The sequence below is a fragment of the Sceloporus undulatus genome, chromosome 1 (genome assembly GCF_019175285.1).
Source record: "Sceloporus undulatus isolate JIND9_A2432 ecotype Alabama chromosome 1, SceUnd_v1.1, whole genome shotgun sequence".
Classification (NCBI taxonomy): Eukaryota; Metazoa; Chordata; class Lepidosauria; order Squamata; family Phrynosomatidae; genus Sceloporus; species Sceloporus undulatus.
The window spans coordinates 144,028,199-144,046,142 of record NC_056522.1 but is presented as its reverse complement, the minus strand read 5'-3'; the positions used below and the strand labels follow the sequence as shown (position 1 = coordinate 144,046,142).

At 42.7% G+C, this 17,944-nt stretch overlaps 1 protein-coding gene across 1 annotated transcript; it reads right to left on the bottom strand.

The window, feature by feature from the left end:
- Positions 1-16,021: 16,021 nt before the first annotated feature.
- On the bottom strand, positions 16,022-17,580 carry SOX11 (SRY-box transcription factor 11). Its single transcript, XM_042437717.1, has one exon. It carries the CDS (start codon positions 17,362-17,364, stop codon positions 16,057-16,059), a length of 1,308 nt encoding a protein of 435 aa, XP_042293651.1. The 5' UTR covers positions 17,365-17,580; the 3' UTR covers positions 16,022-16,056.
- Between the last annotated feature and the right edge of the window lie 364 nt (positions 17,581-17,944).

The window sequence follows — 17,944 nt, the reverse complement described above, 5'->3', positions numbered from 1 at the left end:
CACACTGCATTAATTCAGCAGTGTAGATGCGGCCTCTGTCAGTGATGCAATATCCTTTCTAGCAGCTCCATTGCTTTGAAGGTTGGAATGATGATAGATTTAAATGTGGCTAATATTTGTAGACCTTTGAGGCAAGAAAGAGGCTGCTTCATAATTAGGAAGAGGAAATGCTAATGTCTGAAAGATCTTAAGATATGAATCTTCAATAATAATAATACCATGTTTATCTTAGTGCTGGTTTGCAGTTACATACAGGTTTGCAGTCACATACAGGAGCTGTGTAGTGTGTGTGTGTGTGTGTGCGCGCGCGCGCACGTGTGTGTATTCTTGAAATATTTTTCTTACTTTGAACATTTATTCTAAAACATATATGTGGTATTATGGGGTACTTTAAGGTTTCATGCCTCTGGGACTATTATCTGCGTAAATTAAAGCCCATATGATGGCTAGAAACAGAAATAAATGCATAAAGTGTGATTTACTTGTGAGATTCCTGCACAAGTAATAAGTACATCTCATACCAATGATGGTTTAAAACTCTGATGCATCACAGTTAGACTGACGTCATTATTCTTATTGGTTCCAACTCTGGTGAGTAATTTGGGCTACAAGTCATTTGTTAACTTATGGTGACCACATGAATCCCATAAGGTTTTCTTATGCAAGGAACACTCAGAGGATGCTTTTCCTCTTCCTTTCTCTGGAATGTAGCCTTCAGCAGCTTTTATTCATTGATGATCTCCCACTAAAGTACTAACCATGGCTGACCCTGCTTAACTTCCAGGATCATACAGAACCTAGTGCTTTAATGGTATTTAGTTTAATAGCTTCATTTAGTGAATATGATACTAGGCTGCATCAATAGGAGTATAGTGTCTAGATCCAGGGAAGTAATAGTGTCACTCTATTCTGCTTTGGTCAGACCTCACCGGGAAAACTGTGTACCATTCTGGGCACTACAATTCAAGAGGGATATTGACAAGTTGGACTGTGTCCAGAGGAAGCTGACCAAAATGGTGAAAGGTCTGGAAACCATGCCCAATGAGGTGTGGCTTAGGGAACTGGGTATCTGTAACCTGGGAAAGAGAAGGTGAAGAGATGACATGATAACTATGTTTAAATATTTGAAGAGATGTCATATTGAGGATAGGGCCAGCTTGTTTTCTGATGCTCCAGAGACACGGCCATGGGGTCATGGATTCAAACTGGGGGGGGGGGGGGAGATTCCACCTAAACATTGGAAGAACTTACTGATGTTAAGAGCTTTTTAACAGTGTAATATGCTACCTCAGAGTGTGGTGAAGTCTCTTTCTTTGGAAGTTTTAAAACAGAGACTGGATGGCCATCTGTCCAGGATGATTTGATTGTGTATTCCTGCATGGCAGGATGTTGGACAGTATGGCCCTTGTGGTCTCTTCCAATTCTGTGATTCTGTGATTTTATGACTAGAAATTTTGCTTTACTTCTGTGAAGATGTTTCATGATTTTACTGTGTACTCACTTTGTAATTTTCACTGATCCCATTTTTACAACCTGTGGTATTATACTGTGTTGTTGCTTTTAATTAAGGGAATACATAATTGCTATATTTAAGCAACACAACAATTATTTATCAAGTCCCCAATAATTAAAACTATACTGGTGATGTAAACGACATGCAGAAACATCTGTACACTGCGCGTCACTTATGTCATCATGGTGGTGCCCATGTGCACAGGACGCAGCCATGATTCTGCCACCGTGCCATGCTAGGGAGCGTATGGTTACTGAGCATTCCTGGACCTTAGTATCGGCGGTGGCACACCACTTCGGGCCCGTCCGTCCTTAGCCTTTGACATATTTTTGGAACAGGGGTTGGTGTTATGCCCACTGGAATGGTTGGATTGCAACTCCCATCAAGCTTAGACAGCAATGAGGAATGCTGGGAATGGGGAGTCCAACATAAATCACACCCCTGCTCTAGAACTACTTCTGTCATGCAGCCACCCAACAGGTTTCCAGTTTAATATGACAGAAGAAAATGAGTGGCTTATCAGAGGAGGTGCAAAATAAATATGTACCAATATAGTAATAGATATTATTGGAAGGACTTTCCAAGCTATCCAAACTAAATCCCAATCTATGATTCACCATAGAATTATCAACTTTTACATCTCTTGTATTGACCAGGCACAAATGAAACCACTTCGTCCACTGCTGATTTTTAACTGGTCCTATAGAACAGAGAGCTTTATCATTTTCAGGAGAATTATATTTCTACATGCAAAACTAATACCTGCCAAGTGCTCAGCAGGGTAAGGTGCATTTTCAGTCTGTTTGATCTCAGTAACCTTAAGTACACTGAACACTGGGCTCCATTCTGGCCAAAGAACACAAGGTATGGTAATAGCTGTGTCAGAACATTTCAGGCTTATTGTTCAAAGATCCTAATAGAGTTTTGATAGCATTATTATCCAAGTATGCCACTTGGATAATAATGATTCAAACTTTATATCCATAGTTTGCACTGGACATCGATTCCGATCCTCATGTGATCGATTCCAGTGGGATAAAAACAGAGCAAATGCAAAAAGCCCGGGGTATTTTGGTAGCTGGGTTTTCAAGGTTTTTCCCCAAGGAATTGATTCTGACGTGATTCCAGCAGGTGAGAACGCCATCAGAATCTATTCTGTTTCTGAATGAGGGACAAGTGGCAGAGAGCTGTCACCATCCCTCCCCAGAGACACTCCTGGTACTGTTTTGTTTTTCTTGTTTAAAAAAATGTCATAGAAAAATCACTATATTGCTGAAGCAGCCGCTTGCAAAGTGGTCGCTTTAACAATCTAGTGATTTTTCGATATGAGTGTTTTATAAAAAAGAAAGGGGGGGTTTGTCCACCTCCTCCTCCTCCCGGGTCCCTGGCCTTGCCTCGATCTCCTCCAGTCTCGTCCTCCTTCTGGTCCACCACCTCCTTCTCCACTTCTACCTCCTCCTCTCTGCTACCTTTTCTGTCCTCTGTCCTCCCTCCTCTTCCTCACCTGCTCCACCACCACCCCCAAGGCCCCAGGGAAGGCACTCACACACATGCTCCTCAGGTGTTGGAAACCCTCCGGGGGGGTGCTGCTCCACCGTCCCCTGAGCGGGCCTGGGGGGGGGAAGGCTGGCCACCATGGCAAGATGTGGCGCCTGCCACTGGAGCGGCCCCCAGAGTGGCAAGGCGAGGCGTCCTGGATAGAACTTGATCAGAGGTAAGTAAAGCTTGCTGGTGCAAAGGGATTCTGGGGGGGGGGACACCAGCCGAAGGGCTGCTCTGCCTCCCCCAGCCCCAATGGGAATGATAAAGGTTCCAATGGATAAAAATGATTCCAAAAGGATCCAGGATCCCTTTTCATAGTTAGGACAAGGGACCTGCTTTCTATAGCAAGGCAGAGCCAAATTGGAACGTGGGGTATTCCACCAGTGGGAATGGGCCCTTAGTTTATACATGATAAAAACCTGTGACCTTAATCAAAGGTTATCATTCACAAAAACGGGCCTTTCCTTAGTCTTCTCTCTCATACAGCCTGCTAAGTGTCCCCCAGATCTGCTATGGAGGATCCCCAATGGAGGATCAGGGATAGGGGAATTTCCCTGCAGTTTCTGTGCTGTTTACAGGTCACTAGGATACAAAATATCCTGGGTGTAAAAATGAATTTCTCCAGAGTTATGTCTTGCTTTATGAAATGAGAACAGATCCAGTTAAGCCAAGCTCAACTGTCTTTACAAGAGACTTATGTAGCCTACATTCCAGGAGGGTTAAATAACTGGCAAAAGGGCTTTTTATTTCAATGGTTGGCTAAGGAGGGGAAAATATTTCATTATACACAAACTTTGTTGTGGGAGGACTCAACAGGCATATTGGTGATATGGAGTTGCCACCTTGAAGCCACTTAGAGAAATGTTCACTGAAATGAAATGAAAAGAAGTTTTAGATAACAACAAGCTAGACAGTGTAAAATGGGTTGTGTTAATTGTCTATTTTGAAATGTCTACAATATAACACAATCATTTATATAAAACCATATTTAATATACAACAAACTTCCACCACATAAACACATTTTATAAACATATTATAGTTCCAATTACAGATTTTCATAAAAACATTTTCATATCAAGAATCTTAATACAGAATGATTTATTTCTATGTCAAAATACATTTACAGTGTAAATTGTCTGTAGAAAAAAGATACAGAGAAATGGAGTTTGCTGGTATTTAATCCAAGAGTAGAAACTTCTCTAATTTCTTTATTTCATGTTCAGCTTTAAAACATTATCTGAAAGGGTGAACCAAAGGGTTATTTTGCTTTGGTTTTATCCAAAGCTCCAAAAAGCAGGAAAATAAAATTACATTTGTCTTGTTTCCAGGGCATCATGGGCAAACACAGGATAGCATTATGCTCAAGCTATTCTGGTCAGAGCCATGAGCCATGTTTACTTGGAAAGACAATATTTCTGAAAAAGTTGGTTGCCCTACAAGATGCAGAGCAGAGCCCTTTTTTATATACATAAAATACGGAACTGGCTGAGGGGGAAAAATCCACATACAAACACATATAAAGATTGATCACACAGTTTTATTAGAATCTTTTGAGCAATTGTATCAAGTGATTCCTTTATTTGATTTGTTGTTTTTTTCCCAGTAGAGAAAAAAAGAAAAAGAGAGAAGAGACATTGGAGTGGACTGTTTTTCAACCCTGAGCATTTAACACTGCATATCAAGTACTGTAGTAAAGAAGCTGGTTAAGAATGTAGCACTAGCACAAGTAAATGATATTAATCCTCTAGGTGATCAGGTTTTTACAAAAAAAAATACATAGTTTTCAATAAATAATGCTTAACTTTACAACTTTGATACAGCAATGTCATACACTGTTTTGACACATACTAAACTCTGCATGCTATATAGTCTACTAGAAGACAAAACTCTGCCATGCATTTTCTTTTTTCCTAGTGCTAGAAAACACTTTTGTCCTCCAGTGCATTGCCTCAAGCAAACCTTACTCTCTTCTTTTTGCCCCCCTTCTTACAGCAATAGGCCCGTGCACTGGCATGCAAAAACCTTTAAGAAGGTCTCCCCCCCAACACCACCATCATTTGGACTTCTAAACAAAAGTACTTTTCAGCGTTTCTCCCTCCCCATACCTGGAGTGGCTATGAAAAACTACATTTCATGTGGCCTTTGAAAACTTTTCTTTCTTTCTTATTTTGAAATTACATTTTTTTTAAAAGTGTCATGCTGAAAAAAAAATTGTTCTAAAAGACATTCAATTTACTCCACCTGTGGCCATCATGCAACATCTCATAAATGTTGTAACCATCAAGATTCCCACACTGGTATAATAGGCCTCCAAACTTAAAACAGCCCACCAGGGAAAAAAAGAAAGAAAAAGAAAAGATCGTAGCATTGTGTTGATTCGAAACTTCCAATATATGTACAAGATTAAAATCCAGAAATTACAAAAGAAATGACAATGATGCTAATTTGTACTCCTGTGTCAACCAGGAGTTGAGGCAAGCTGGGTGTGAAGATAATTTATGCAGGAAGATGGAAAGAAAAATAAATTGTGAGAATGTGAGTTCCTGGACTAGAATTTATAACATCATCACATTTCACCATCTAAATCCCAACCTTGCTGAAAAGGAAGTAGTGAGTTTACTCCCATTGAGGTACTTAGCAGTTACATTGAAATTAATGGGACCTGCTACCAAGAAAGAATTGTAAATCAGTACATTCTGATTTCTTGAAAGCATAATTACAGAGTCCACTTAGAATATGACCCCTAGGCTCCCATCTAAAAAATATCTCAGTACAGAAAATAAAGTTTTAAAAAACAAACAAAGCAAGAGGTGCGTGATGATGTGATAAAGACAGGGAACTCCATTTTCAAACTTCCAGGTTGTCTGTGCATCCTTGAGAACCACCAACCCCTTGGCCATACTGATTTAGGGGTTGCCTTTATTCATAGAAGTCATTCCTGTGAAATTGCTGTCCATCATCATTTCCTAGGAGACATTGCAATAATCCTAGCTCTGCACTGGCATAACTATTGGGTCTTTCTAGGAGGATCAATACCCAATTAAGGTATTACTTTTATACATGAAATATTATGGACTTTTACTTCCCTTTTTGTAAGTCATTCTACACTTTCTGCACATTTGTGCTTTATACTGAATATAAAAATAGGCTTTTAAAACTCTGTTTACTTTTAAACTCACTAAAAAACTACTTGCTTGTGAAATTCTCTTAAAAATTCACTGCATCCATGAAGGGAGGGTTAAAAATCAAGTAGGCAGTTAATTGCTATAGGTAGTGTGTGGGGAAGGAGTGGGAGAGAAATCCCCACAACTTGAGTGGGAGGGGAGATAAAAAAGATTGGGTGTCTACAGTTTGGTGAAATACAAGGACAGAGATTAATGGAAGGAATTTCTCCTTACCTCCTGTAACTACTGAAGAATAAGGGGTGGGGCTGTGAACAACAACCAAGTTTTCAACCTATTGGAGAATCAAGGCCCAACATTGTAAAATGTTAAAAAATACAAATCAGATTCATACAAAGGTGTGTTTATTTTCTTCTAAGAAGTGCAGGATGTGGATCTTACCAGGCCATAGAATAGGGATGTGTGACAAAGGTGGAGATATAGAACAAATAGAGTTCTGACACTACTAAAGACTAATATAAGTCTGTAGTGTCCGATTCTGACTTCACATTCAATAGAGATTCATGTAACTACATTTTAATAACCAATTTACATTGGCATGAGTGGCCATTAAGGCCTCATAGGTTCAAATCACTTTCTATAGACACTACACTAGGAAAAAGTTACCTTTTGCATGTATGGACATTTATATTTAGAGTAAATACAATTTTAAAAGACATTTTAATCAATCTTTCTATTTAATCTGTCATATATATTGCCCTTAAAGAATTAAACATTTTTGTGAGAATTAGATTTTTCTAACATTAGAGAGGAAGTAGCCAGAAGGAAAGATATAAACTGGATTTCACCTTTCAAAAAGTGTCTTCAAAAATCTTAGATTGCTCTTTGAAATGAGATCCTGTAGAGAGCAGAGTTTTTTCATATATTAAAAAGCTGACAATCATTAAAACATTTTGTTTTATGTACTTCAACAATGCATCCCCTCACCCAAGGGGAAGAAATGTGCTGAGGAACTCTTTAAAGAAGATGAATGGGAAGAAGACAGAAGTTCAACTTGGGGAAGCATTACTATGCCCCAAGTTAAATTTATTTTACAGGAGAGCAGTCGGGGGTGTGTGGGGGGGGGGGTGTTACATGCACAAGGAAGAGTTAGTAATATACACAGCGTAATGGTTTGAGCATTGGACTATGACTCTAGAGACCAGGGTTCAAAACCCCGCTTGAGGAGAAAACCCCAGTGGGTGACCCCTGGCAAGTCACACTCTCTCAGCCTCAGAGGATGGCAATGGCACCCCCCCTTCAAAGAAACTTATCAAGAAAACCCTATGATAGTTTCGCCCTAGTCAAAAATGACTTGAAGGCACACAACAACAATGATAGTAAACATCAAATGCAATCATCAGCATGTTTACATAGAAGTCCCATGAGATAAATGAGCAGTACCCCCTAGTAAGTAAGTATACTTAGGATTTCAGTCCCTAGAACAAGAAAAGAACCTGCCCAATGCAAATTCCAGTGGCCTTTGGAATTGCTTCGCTTCCACAATGGGGTTTTGGCATCAATTTCAACAGCAGGGGGACCCCACAAACACACACACTGTAAATAGTTTATATGTGATGAATTATTATCTTTTCTTGCAAAAGGCAGTAAAATATGTGCATCAAATGAATAACTTTAAATAACTTTCCAGATGAAACTCATTCTCCTTCCTTGTGTATTGCACCTTCTCAGATTTTACATAGTTTTTTGTAGTTTCTTCCCCCAAACAAACGAGCATAAAGACTAATTGCACGCCCTCTTTTCTAAAAGATGAGTCCTGAATACCTGTCCCATGCCACCAAAAGTGGGAACATGGTTCAACCTAAGCATTTCCTTATCTAGTGGAATTAAACACAGAGAGTTCAACATTCACACAGAATGGGGGGAAAAAGAAGGAAATTTTAAGCACAGTTCCTGTTTTCAGTCCAGGCCACCCTATGGCAAATGCATATAACTAATGAAAAACCTTAGCACATATACACATTCAATTCCACCGCCAAATCATTTTAATAAACCAGGCTGAATATATGACAGAGGTGCTGGGAGACCATGTTTTTAGCTTGGAGAATGAAAACATTTTGGCTTGATTTGGGCTCAACTGGAATTTCAATATGTTCATGAACTTGATGGTATTCAGCTCCAGATGCTCCAACCTTTCATACATTTATCAGGGCACCTTTTCCCCACCCATCACCTTGCAGATATGTTGACTACAACAGCCAGCATATTTGCTGAGGATGGTGGAACTCACATAGTCTAAAACATTTAACGGGCACCATGATGGGAAAAACTGGATTAGACTAAGCCCCACAGAAACTTGTAGATATTTTGCTTCTGAATGACATTTCAGACACAAGTCCAATGTTTTAGAAAGAGTGTTCTCATGGGACCAGATTTGCATTATAAATTGTAGAGGAAACTTGAATTTATTCCTCTTTTGCTCTTATTTCCGCCCATTAACTGCTTTTTTAAAATTTGGAAACACCAAAATAATTATAAATCAGTAACACACTAATCATTTAAGAGACCAAAACTGATAATTCCAGAATCTTTCTTTTATTGAAAACACTCTATGGCCAAAGCTGACTATGGATTATACTAGGTTTTGTCTTTAAATCACAGTTTCTCATTGAGGCTCAATATAAAGGCTTAACATAATGCAAGACACAAACCAAAAGTTTTGAAATACGCCATAATCTTTTAATCCATAAAAGCTTTAAATCACACTGTTGTTGTTTTTTTTAACTCTACAATGAATTTGAAGGTATCAGTTTTATGCTTTTTACTATCAGTTTTCATCAACCAGTCTAAAAAGTGATCTCTCACCACTCGAGTGCCAAAGATTATAATGTGATCCAGCAATTGAGATGTTAAATGTTTTACTTCTGTCATGCATATATGTATGCAGGACTCTTCACATCCAGCCAACCTGCAGCTTTGAATTCCAATGTGAGCTGCCATTCTAGACAACAAGCAACCCAATCCAAACCATGTTGACACAGAAGTCCACTTGATTAGATCTGACTGTCAAGCAAGTATAATAATAGTTACTCTAGCAAATCCTTCTCTGAACTTTTCTGAACTTGCTCATTTAAAAAAAATCCATGGAATTTAGTCCCAAATCTTCCAGAATCCACCTCATGCATCTAAGGAAGTAAGCTCAAGCTTACGAAAGATCATGCTACCAGCTTCTTTCTTGCAGTTAGTCCCAAAGGTACTACAAGATCCCTTTGCATTCTGCTTTCCCAGACTAACATGGCTATGTCTTTGAATTCTAGAGGAATCAGGGTTAGGATTGACAAAAGATAGTTTATTTACTAGACTGACAACTCTACACCCAATTTCCAACTGAGCTGAAACAAATGGATGGCCCTCCAGGACTGTGCCTAAAAATTAACTTACTACCTTCATCAGTTCCCTACCCCAAAGTGTAAGACTGAAATTTGGTCACATTTTATTTTTTAAAAAATCACATTTTTATTTTTTTAAAAAAGTATGCATCAGAAGCCCAGCTGCCCTGGCCCCAGCCCTGCTTGCCTGTAGCCCCTTTATGGGCCCAGGTCTCAGTAAAGAAAAGGGAACTGGAGCGTGTCTCATTGGCAAAGCGGCTCCCTGCTGCTCTGGCGCTGATGAAGCAGTGGTGGATTAAGGCAAAGAAGATGCAAGCCCCCCCCCCTCTCCAGAGCACCTTCTGCAACTACAGAGTGCCTTGGCCAGGCCCAAAGCAGAGCCACTGTAGGGAAAACAAACAACTGCTGCTACTCTAGAGAGAGAGGAACTGACCGCCTTGAGCATTAGTCTACAGTATAGTAAAACTACATTTTAAAAACAAAAAGGTGCATGGAGGGGTGGGTGGTACCTCACTGGATGCACCACACTATACAACCAAATTACCACTGATACCCTGCAACTCTAAACCCGGAGAGACGAGACATGTCCTCCATTTCAAGCTTCTATCCAGGAGGAATTCCAAAATGTCCTCCATTCCGAGCAAGACTAAGAAGCAAGAATTTACATTTCTATTTGAGTGCTTTGAGCTTTGATTTGGCTGTGTCCTCCTTTTTCCCCCCCTTGAAGGCCCTACATTCTGCAGTTCATAGTTTTTATGGGTTTTTCAGGCTATGTGGCCATTTATTCCTGACATTTCACCAGCATCTTTGGCTAGCATCTTAAGAGATGCCAGCCACAGCTGCTGGTGAAACATCAGGAATAAACTCTTCTAGAGCATGGCCACATAGCTCGAAAAACCCACAAAAATCTATGGATTCCAGCCATGAAAGCCTTCAACTTCACATTTTGCAGTCCCTTGCTCTCCTTGGTGGTGGTGAGGAGCTCTGGTCCCCCTACCCTAAAGCACACCGCACTGAAAGGCTCCTGGAGGAAGGAATTGGAGGGGAAGGGAAGGGGAGGAGAGGTGTTCACTGGAAGCCACACACCCCACACAACCAAGCGGCCACTGATAACCCTCAACATTAAGCCATACCCCACAGAAAAATGGGAGGCAGATGGATGGAAAAGAAGAGGGTGGGAAGGCAGCAGAACCCTTCCAGAGGATGGATGGGGGAAAATGGACCTCCTTCCCTTTACAGACAGGCGGAGCCAGAAGGGAAGGCACATGGATGCTCCCAGTCCCTGTCTCCAAACAAGACTAGCATCCTCTCTCCTCTTGCATGCATCCCTGCACGCGCACAGACGCACACACCCCCTTCAGTGCGCGCGCCAGGCTGTTCTAAAGGAGGAGAAAGAGCAGAGCAATGGGAGCACACAAGAAAGAGGCTGCTGCTGAACAGTGTTGTCAGTACAGTGCTGCTGAAGAAATAAGGGACCCTTCACCCCTTCCCATTTCAACCTTCTGTCCAGAGGAGGAATCCCACAATCTTCTCCCATTTGGAGCAACACCATGAAGCATGAATTTATATTTCTATTAAGTGTTTTGAAGGCTTTGTTTGAAATATTTTGTAATCTCTTCCAGTTTGTCTTGAGTGCTCTACACTTTGTAGTGCCTTGTCCTCCTTGAGGAGGACCTTTATCTCTCTTATCTCTCTCTCTCTTTCTGAAGGGTGGCCAGGTGTCCTCACCCCAAAGGAAGAGGACAAGGCACTTCAGAATGTAGGACCTTCCAAAAAATAATAATAATGGAAGAGATTACAGAAAAAAATTACAAAATAAAAAAGCACTCCTATAAATATAAATCCATGCTTCTTAATCATGCTCGAAATGGAGGGCATTTGGGAATTCCTCCTGAGCAGATGGCTTGAAATGGAGGACATGCCCTGGAAAAGGAGGACACTGTTCTTTGGGGGGCCCTCAGCCACCGAACCACCATGGAATCACATCACCCTTGCTTTAACTATACACTTGGACATCTGTAGCCACATCATTTTTTTCAAATCCACGGTTTGAAAACACACACATATATATTCCAAAAAGCAACATACACACACATATATACAGTCGGCCCTTCTTATACACGGATTTTTTATACACGGATTCAAGCAGACACGGTTGAAAATGTTCAAAAAAAATGTAAATTTCAAATATCAAACCTTGATTTTCCATTTTTTTTTATAAGGGACACCATTTTGCTACGTCATTATATTTAATGGGACTTGAGCATACACAGATTTTGTTATACACAAGGGATCTTGGAACCAAACCCCAGCGTCTAACAAGGGTCCACTGTAATTTCAAAAAAGCAAGCCTTGCTTTTGCCATTTAAAATAAGGGACACCGTTTTATTTTGCCGTTGTATCTAATGGGATTTGAGCATCCACGGATTTTGGTATCAACTGGGCTCCTGGAACCAAACCCCAGCAGATTTGAATTGGTACCTAAATGGTGGATGAAAAGATACATCTATAAAATTCTCCCATCCCAGTTTCTCCCTGGCTCAGATGGTTTGCAATAATAACCTTCTCCTGCTAATGCCATGGGGCCTCACACTGTAGTGAGCCAAGATTTAGCAACTGAGGCTGCATCCACACTGGAGAAATAACCTGGTTTGGCACTGCTTTAGTTGCCCAGGCTCAAGGCTATGGAATTCTAGGAGTTGGAGTTTGTTGTGGAGTGTGCAGCTCTGCTCTGGGCCCACAACAAACTCCACCTCCCAGAATTCCATAGCCTTGAGCCTGGGCAACTAAAGCAGTGCCAAACCAGGTTATTTCTCTAATGTGGATGCAGCCCCAATCTGAGGAGAGCCCAGGGAAACAAGGCAGGGGAGAAGGTTGCAGTGTTGGACCATGACTCTGGAGACCAGGCTCCTATTCCCTGCTCGGCCATGGTCACCCAACTGGGTGGCCTTGGGCAAGTCACACTCTCTCAGCCTCCTCAAGGAATGGCCATGACAAAACCCTACCGCCCCCCCCCCCCCCCCAAAGAAATCTTGAGGCCAGCCAACCTCAGTCTGAACAAATCTGGCCAAGAAAACCCCAGGATAGGTTTTCCTCGCCTTTGGGGTCGCCCTAAGTCAGAAACACGTGAAGCACGCAACAACAACAACAAATCCAGGAAAACCATATATATATGGTTAGTTTCCCCATTCATTCCCTTCCCCTTACAAGTCTTTTATAAGGGATATATATATATATATATATATATTCCTATAACAACAAATCCAGAAAAAAGCATACACACACACACACCCTCTCTTATAAAAGACTTGAAAGGGGAAAGGAATAAATGAGGGAAAGCCACATATATTTGGTTTCCACATTCATTCTCTTCCCCTTACAAGTCTTTGGGGGGGGGGGGGATATATACAACATTGACAATTATATATATGGTTCCCCCATTCTTTCCCTTCCTCTTACAAGCCTTTTACAGGAATATATATATATATATATATATATATATATATATATTCTCCCTATAACAACAAATCCAGAGAAACCCTATCTATCTATCTATCTATCTATCTATCTATCTATCTATCTATCTATAGATATATATATAGATATATAAAAATCATAAAAAAATTGCAACAAGGGAATGCATGGGGAAACAATGTGTGTGCATGCATATATATATATGGTTTCCCCATTCTTTCTTTCCCTTCCCCTTACAAATCATTTATGGGGGGATATATAGTCTTGGCAGCTTGACTATATATATACTGTATATGGTTTCCCCATACATACACACACACACATATTCCCTCTATAAAAGACTTGTGTAAAAGAATGAATGGGGAGGAGGGGAGCAAACAAGCAAGCTAGCCCTGGAAAGCCTGAAAAGAGCACAAGAAGCACACACCCACCAAACACACCGAAGGTGACCCACCCCAGCATCCTAACAGCACAGAGAAACACGAAGAGACCCCCCCTCCACAAACACACACACCCACACCCAAACACAACCCCCCAGTTAAAGGCTGCTGTGACCTTTCCATCCTCCTCTCCTTCGTAGCCATTAACCAAAAGCATCCCAGCATCCCTGGCTCATTGGTCCCTCAGAGCCACCAGCTTCTTAGGAAGAAGGCTTGACCCTCCATGGCTCAGCTATGGAAGGAGCTCCCCACCCTTTCACACCCCGCCATTTTCCCTCTTGTCTTTTTTTCACACCCACCCAGCCTCTCAGGGGACAGAAAAACCAGGGAGAAGGGGTTGGGAAAAGGTGGGAGAGAGAGAGAAAGAGAACAAGAAAACAGGTCTTTAAAAAATGAAGAAGAAGAGGTTCAGCCCTTGAAAGTCCATTCTCCCCTCAAATCTCCCACTTTCTCCCTCCATTCAGCCTCAGCAAAGGTTCCTCCATCATGGGTGACTTTTCTACAGACACTAATACATTTTCTATCAGTTCCAGCTGATTTATTTTTAATATTATTTATTTAGATACAGACTTTTGGGCATTTTTTTTTCCATTAAAAAAAGGCAATGATGTTAGTGCAGAAGTCTGGGGTTTTTTTGTTGGCGGTGTTATTCTTGTTGGCCATCCTTGGCTACCAAATGTGCAGACAGCCTACTTTTTGAGCGTTATATTGCACAAAATGAGAAACTTTTTTTCCTTTGTTTTAAAAACTATGACTATGTGCCTTTCTTTTTCCCTCTATTTCATTTGTGTGTGTGTTGTGTGTGTGTGTTTAAAAAAGAAAAAAAGAGTTGCGAATCCAGTTTGATACCTTCCATCTGGGCCCCTCCATCCACATTATCACAGCGTATGAGATACATAAAATTCCTACTATAGTACAGTACATATACAATCTTTTAAACTAAGATAACAGCTCTGAGGTCTATAATCACCATTTTCAATAAATCTTTACCTACAAATATTGAACAAATCTGAACTATAGAACTGTACAAAAAACAAAAAGAAGAAGAAGAAGAAGAAGAAGTGTTATGTTTCTTTCTTTTTTTCCTCTTCTTTTTAAACCACAAGGCCTTTAGATGCAAGGATTCTTATTTTTCTTTTTCTTTTTAAATCCTTTTAAAACCAGGACATTAAAACGTACCCATATATAATAACTTGCATGCTAAAAACAGAGGGAAAAAAACAAAACAATAATTAAAAAAAAATTAAAACTTAAAAAAGGGAAGAAGTGCCTGAAAAGTCTCACTGAAAAAACACAGCAAGAATGTTCCCTTTCACTGTACAAAAATACGCCTGAAAATATATTAATTTTTAAAAAAGACTGAGGTCTGTCATGTATCAAAAATTGTTTCAATACCTTTGTGTACTGAGGTCTAGGCTGTCTGGTATTCGATCAAGGAGGTATAAGGGAACGAGTTACAAAAGGAAAAAAGAAAAAACAGTTGGCAAGTAGAAATCACATTTGTAAAACCATAAACCATTTGATCTGAAAAGTAAACTCTGGATCTGGTCAGTTCAGTTTTTGTTTTTTGCTCCTTTTTTGTGTGTGTGTGTTGTAAGCGTTTTTGTACAGTCTGCATTTTTTATTTTTATTTTATGTTATGTTCAAGCTCCCTGCAGCTTTAAGAATCGGATGCATAGAAGACATCAGTTTTTTCTCCCTCCAAACAAAAACAGTTGCAATGCTCCCATATATATATATATATATATATATATATGAGGAAAATATAATTTTGTCTTAAAAGAACGGTCCTTTTTAAAACCTTTGCGAAGGAGAAAGGAACAAACCAAAAATTAAAAAGAGAGAGAAAAAATCCACAAACCCCCTTGAGTTAACAGTTGTGCTGCCAAAAAAGCCTTCCTTTTCCTTTTTCCTTCTTCTTCTTGTTTTCTGCAGACCATCCTCTTCCAGACTTCAATCCCAAGACCGAAAAAAAAAGCGCCTTCTTGGATCGTTGGAAAACCCCCAGTCCTCCCATTTTTGCCTTTGTTGTTGTTGTTGTTTTTCCTCCTTGCTTGCTTTGCTTTCTTTTTGCTAGTTGTGATCTCCAATTTTAAAAGGGAAAAAATAAAAAATAATAATAATAATAATAAAAAACAAAACAACTCACCCAATCAGAAGGTGAGGGGGGGAAATAATAGTAACAACGACAACAACGATCATAATAACCGTGAAATAAAATCACAACTCCGGACTTGGTTTGGAACTAACTTCAAGACGTTCAAAAGAAAAGGGGGAGAGGGAAAAATAAAGCCCTCAAAGACATTTCTTGCTCTCTTTTTTTGATCCTCACTTCAAAACTCCACCACGTTTAAGCGGATCAGAGCATCACCTTTCCTTTTACCGGGTTATTTTTTTCCTCCTTTTTATTTTCTCTCCCCCCCCCACCGTTCATCTGATCTTTCTCTCTCTCTCTCTCGGTTCTCTTCTTTCTCGGTTCTCCATCGCTGCCTCCCCTCCCTTCCCACCCACATCCATCCATCCATCCCTCCATCCTTCCCTCCTCCTCCTCCTCCTCCTCTCCCTTTCTTCTTCTCAATAAGTGAAAACCAAGTCGGAAAAGTTGGCCTCCAGCCAGTCGCCGGCGATCATCTCGCTCAACTCCGGGGTGCAATAGTCGGGGAACTCGAAGTGGGAGCCCAGGCTGCCTTCGCTGAAGGAATCCAAATCCTTATCCACCAGGGAGAGGGAGAGGTTCCCCGAAGCCGAGCTCACCCCCAGCTCCGAAGCCGACTGAGGGTGGTGCTGAGAGAAATTCAAGCTCAAATCAAACATCAGGTCATCCGCCTCTTCGCCAGAGGAGGAGGAAGAGGAGGAGGAGGAAGAGGTGGAGATGGACCTGGAGGAAGCCGGGGACAGGCTGCTTGCTTGCTGCTGCTGCTGGTGGCTGGCACTCTTGGGCATGCCCTTCAAGCCGTAGTAGAGTCTGCTGGCGTTGGCGGCACCTCCACCGTGAGGGGTACTACTACTACTACCTCCTCCTCTGACCTCCTCATAGAGGCTGGCCCCTTCGGTGGACTCCGCCGAGGAGCTCAAGGTGGGGCTGGCGGGGACTTTGGCCACGTTGTACCGCCTCAGCTGCTGCTGCTGCTGCTGCTGTTGGTGGTGGTGGTGATGGTGGTCCTCGTCGTCCTCCTCCTCCTCCTCCTCTTGCTTGATCCTCAGCTGGAGGTCGTCCTCCTCGTCCTCCTCCTCCTCGTCCTCCTCCTCCATGAAGACGCACTTGATGGTCTTGCTGCCCACTTTCAGAGCCCCGAATTGGGGGTAGTCCTCTCCCGCCAAGTCCCCCGGGTGAGGGGCCAGCTTCGTCCCGGCCTTGGAAGGAGAGGAGGAGGAGGAGGAGGATTTCCCTTTGCTACATTTCTTGGAGGAGCCTTTGGAGCTCTTGTTGCTGCTGCTGCTGCCATTGCCGGGCGGGGGGTTCTTCTCGGGGCTGTGGTTGGCACTGGGCTTGGCCGAAGGGTCTATTTTGGGCTTTTTCCTGGGCCGGTACTTGTAGTCCGGGTAGTCGGCCATGTGTTTGAGCCGCAGCCGCTCGGCCTCGCGGATGAAGGGGATCTTCTCGCTGTCCTTGAGCATCTTCCAGCGCTTGCCCAGGCGCTTGGAGATCTCCGCGTTGTGCATGTCCGGCGACTGCTCCATGATCTTGCGCCGCTCGATCTTGGACCACACCATGAAGGCGTTCATGGGCCGCTTGATGTGGCCCGAGGCCGTCTTGCACCAGTCCGGGTCGCTCTCGTCCAGCGCCACCGGGCTGCAGGCCATAAACTCCCCTTCCTCCGTGTCCATCGCCTCCCGGGGAAGGTTGCTCTCCGCCTCGGGGCTCTCCGCTTGCTGGACCATGATGGGGGCGGCGGCGGCGGCGGGGGGCGGGGTGGGACGGGCGCTTGCTCGAGCTCTGGCTTGGCTGTTCCAGCTGGGCTCCTCCTTGCTCCCAAGCTGGGCAGGTGCAAGCGCCTCGGGGGTCTTGGCTGCTGGTGGCCCCTTCCCCCCGACACGACCAGGGCTCGCTCCGGCTCTTTCCCCTCCCCTCGCAGCCCCAGCCCCAGCAGCCGCCGGCTGGACCCGCAGAGACGTCGCTCACTCCCCCTTCTGCAAAAGTTGCGGGCTCCCGGGCCAAGTAGTTATCAGGGGCTCGGAGGGGTGACATCACTCCCAGGGCCAGCCAATGGGGAGGCTGCAACTCCGCCCCTTGGCCACGCCTTCCCTCCAACCCACCCATCCATCCCTCTCTCAGTCTTTCTCTCTCTGCTTCCCCCACATGGCTGCTGACACACCCCCTTCTGGTGGGCTCAGACTGGGGCTGGCAGCAGGAGCGCGCGCTCAGGGCTCCAGCCAGCCAGCCTTGCCAGGCGCGCGCGCGCCCTAGCCTCTTCTTCTGTGGCTGGCGCGCTGCAGCAGGTCCCCCTTGGCTTTTCCTCCT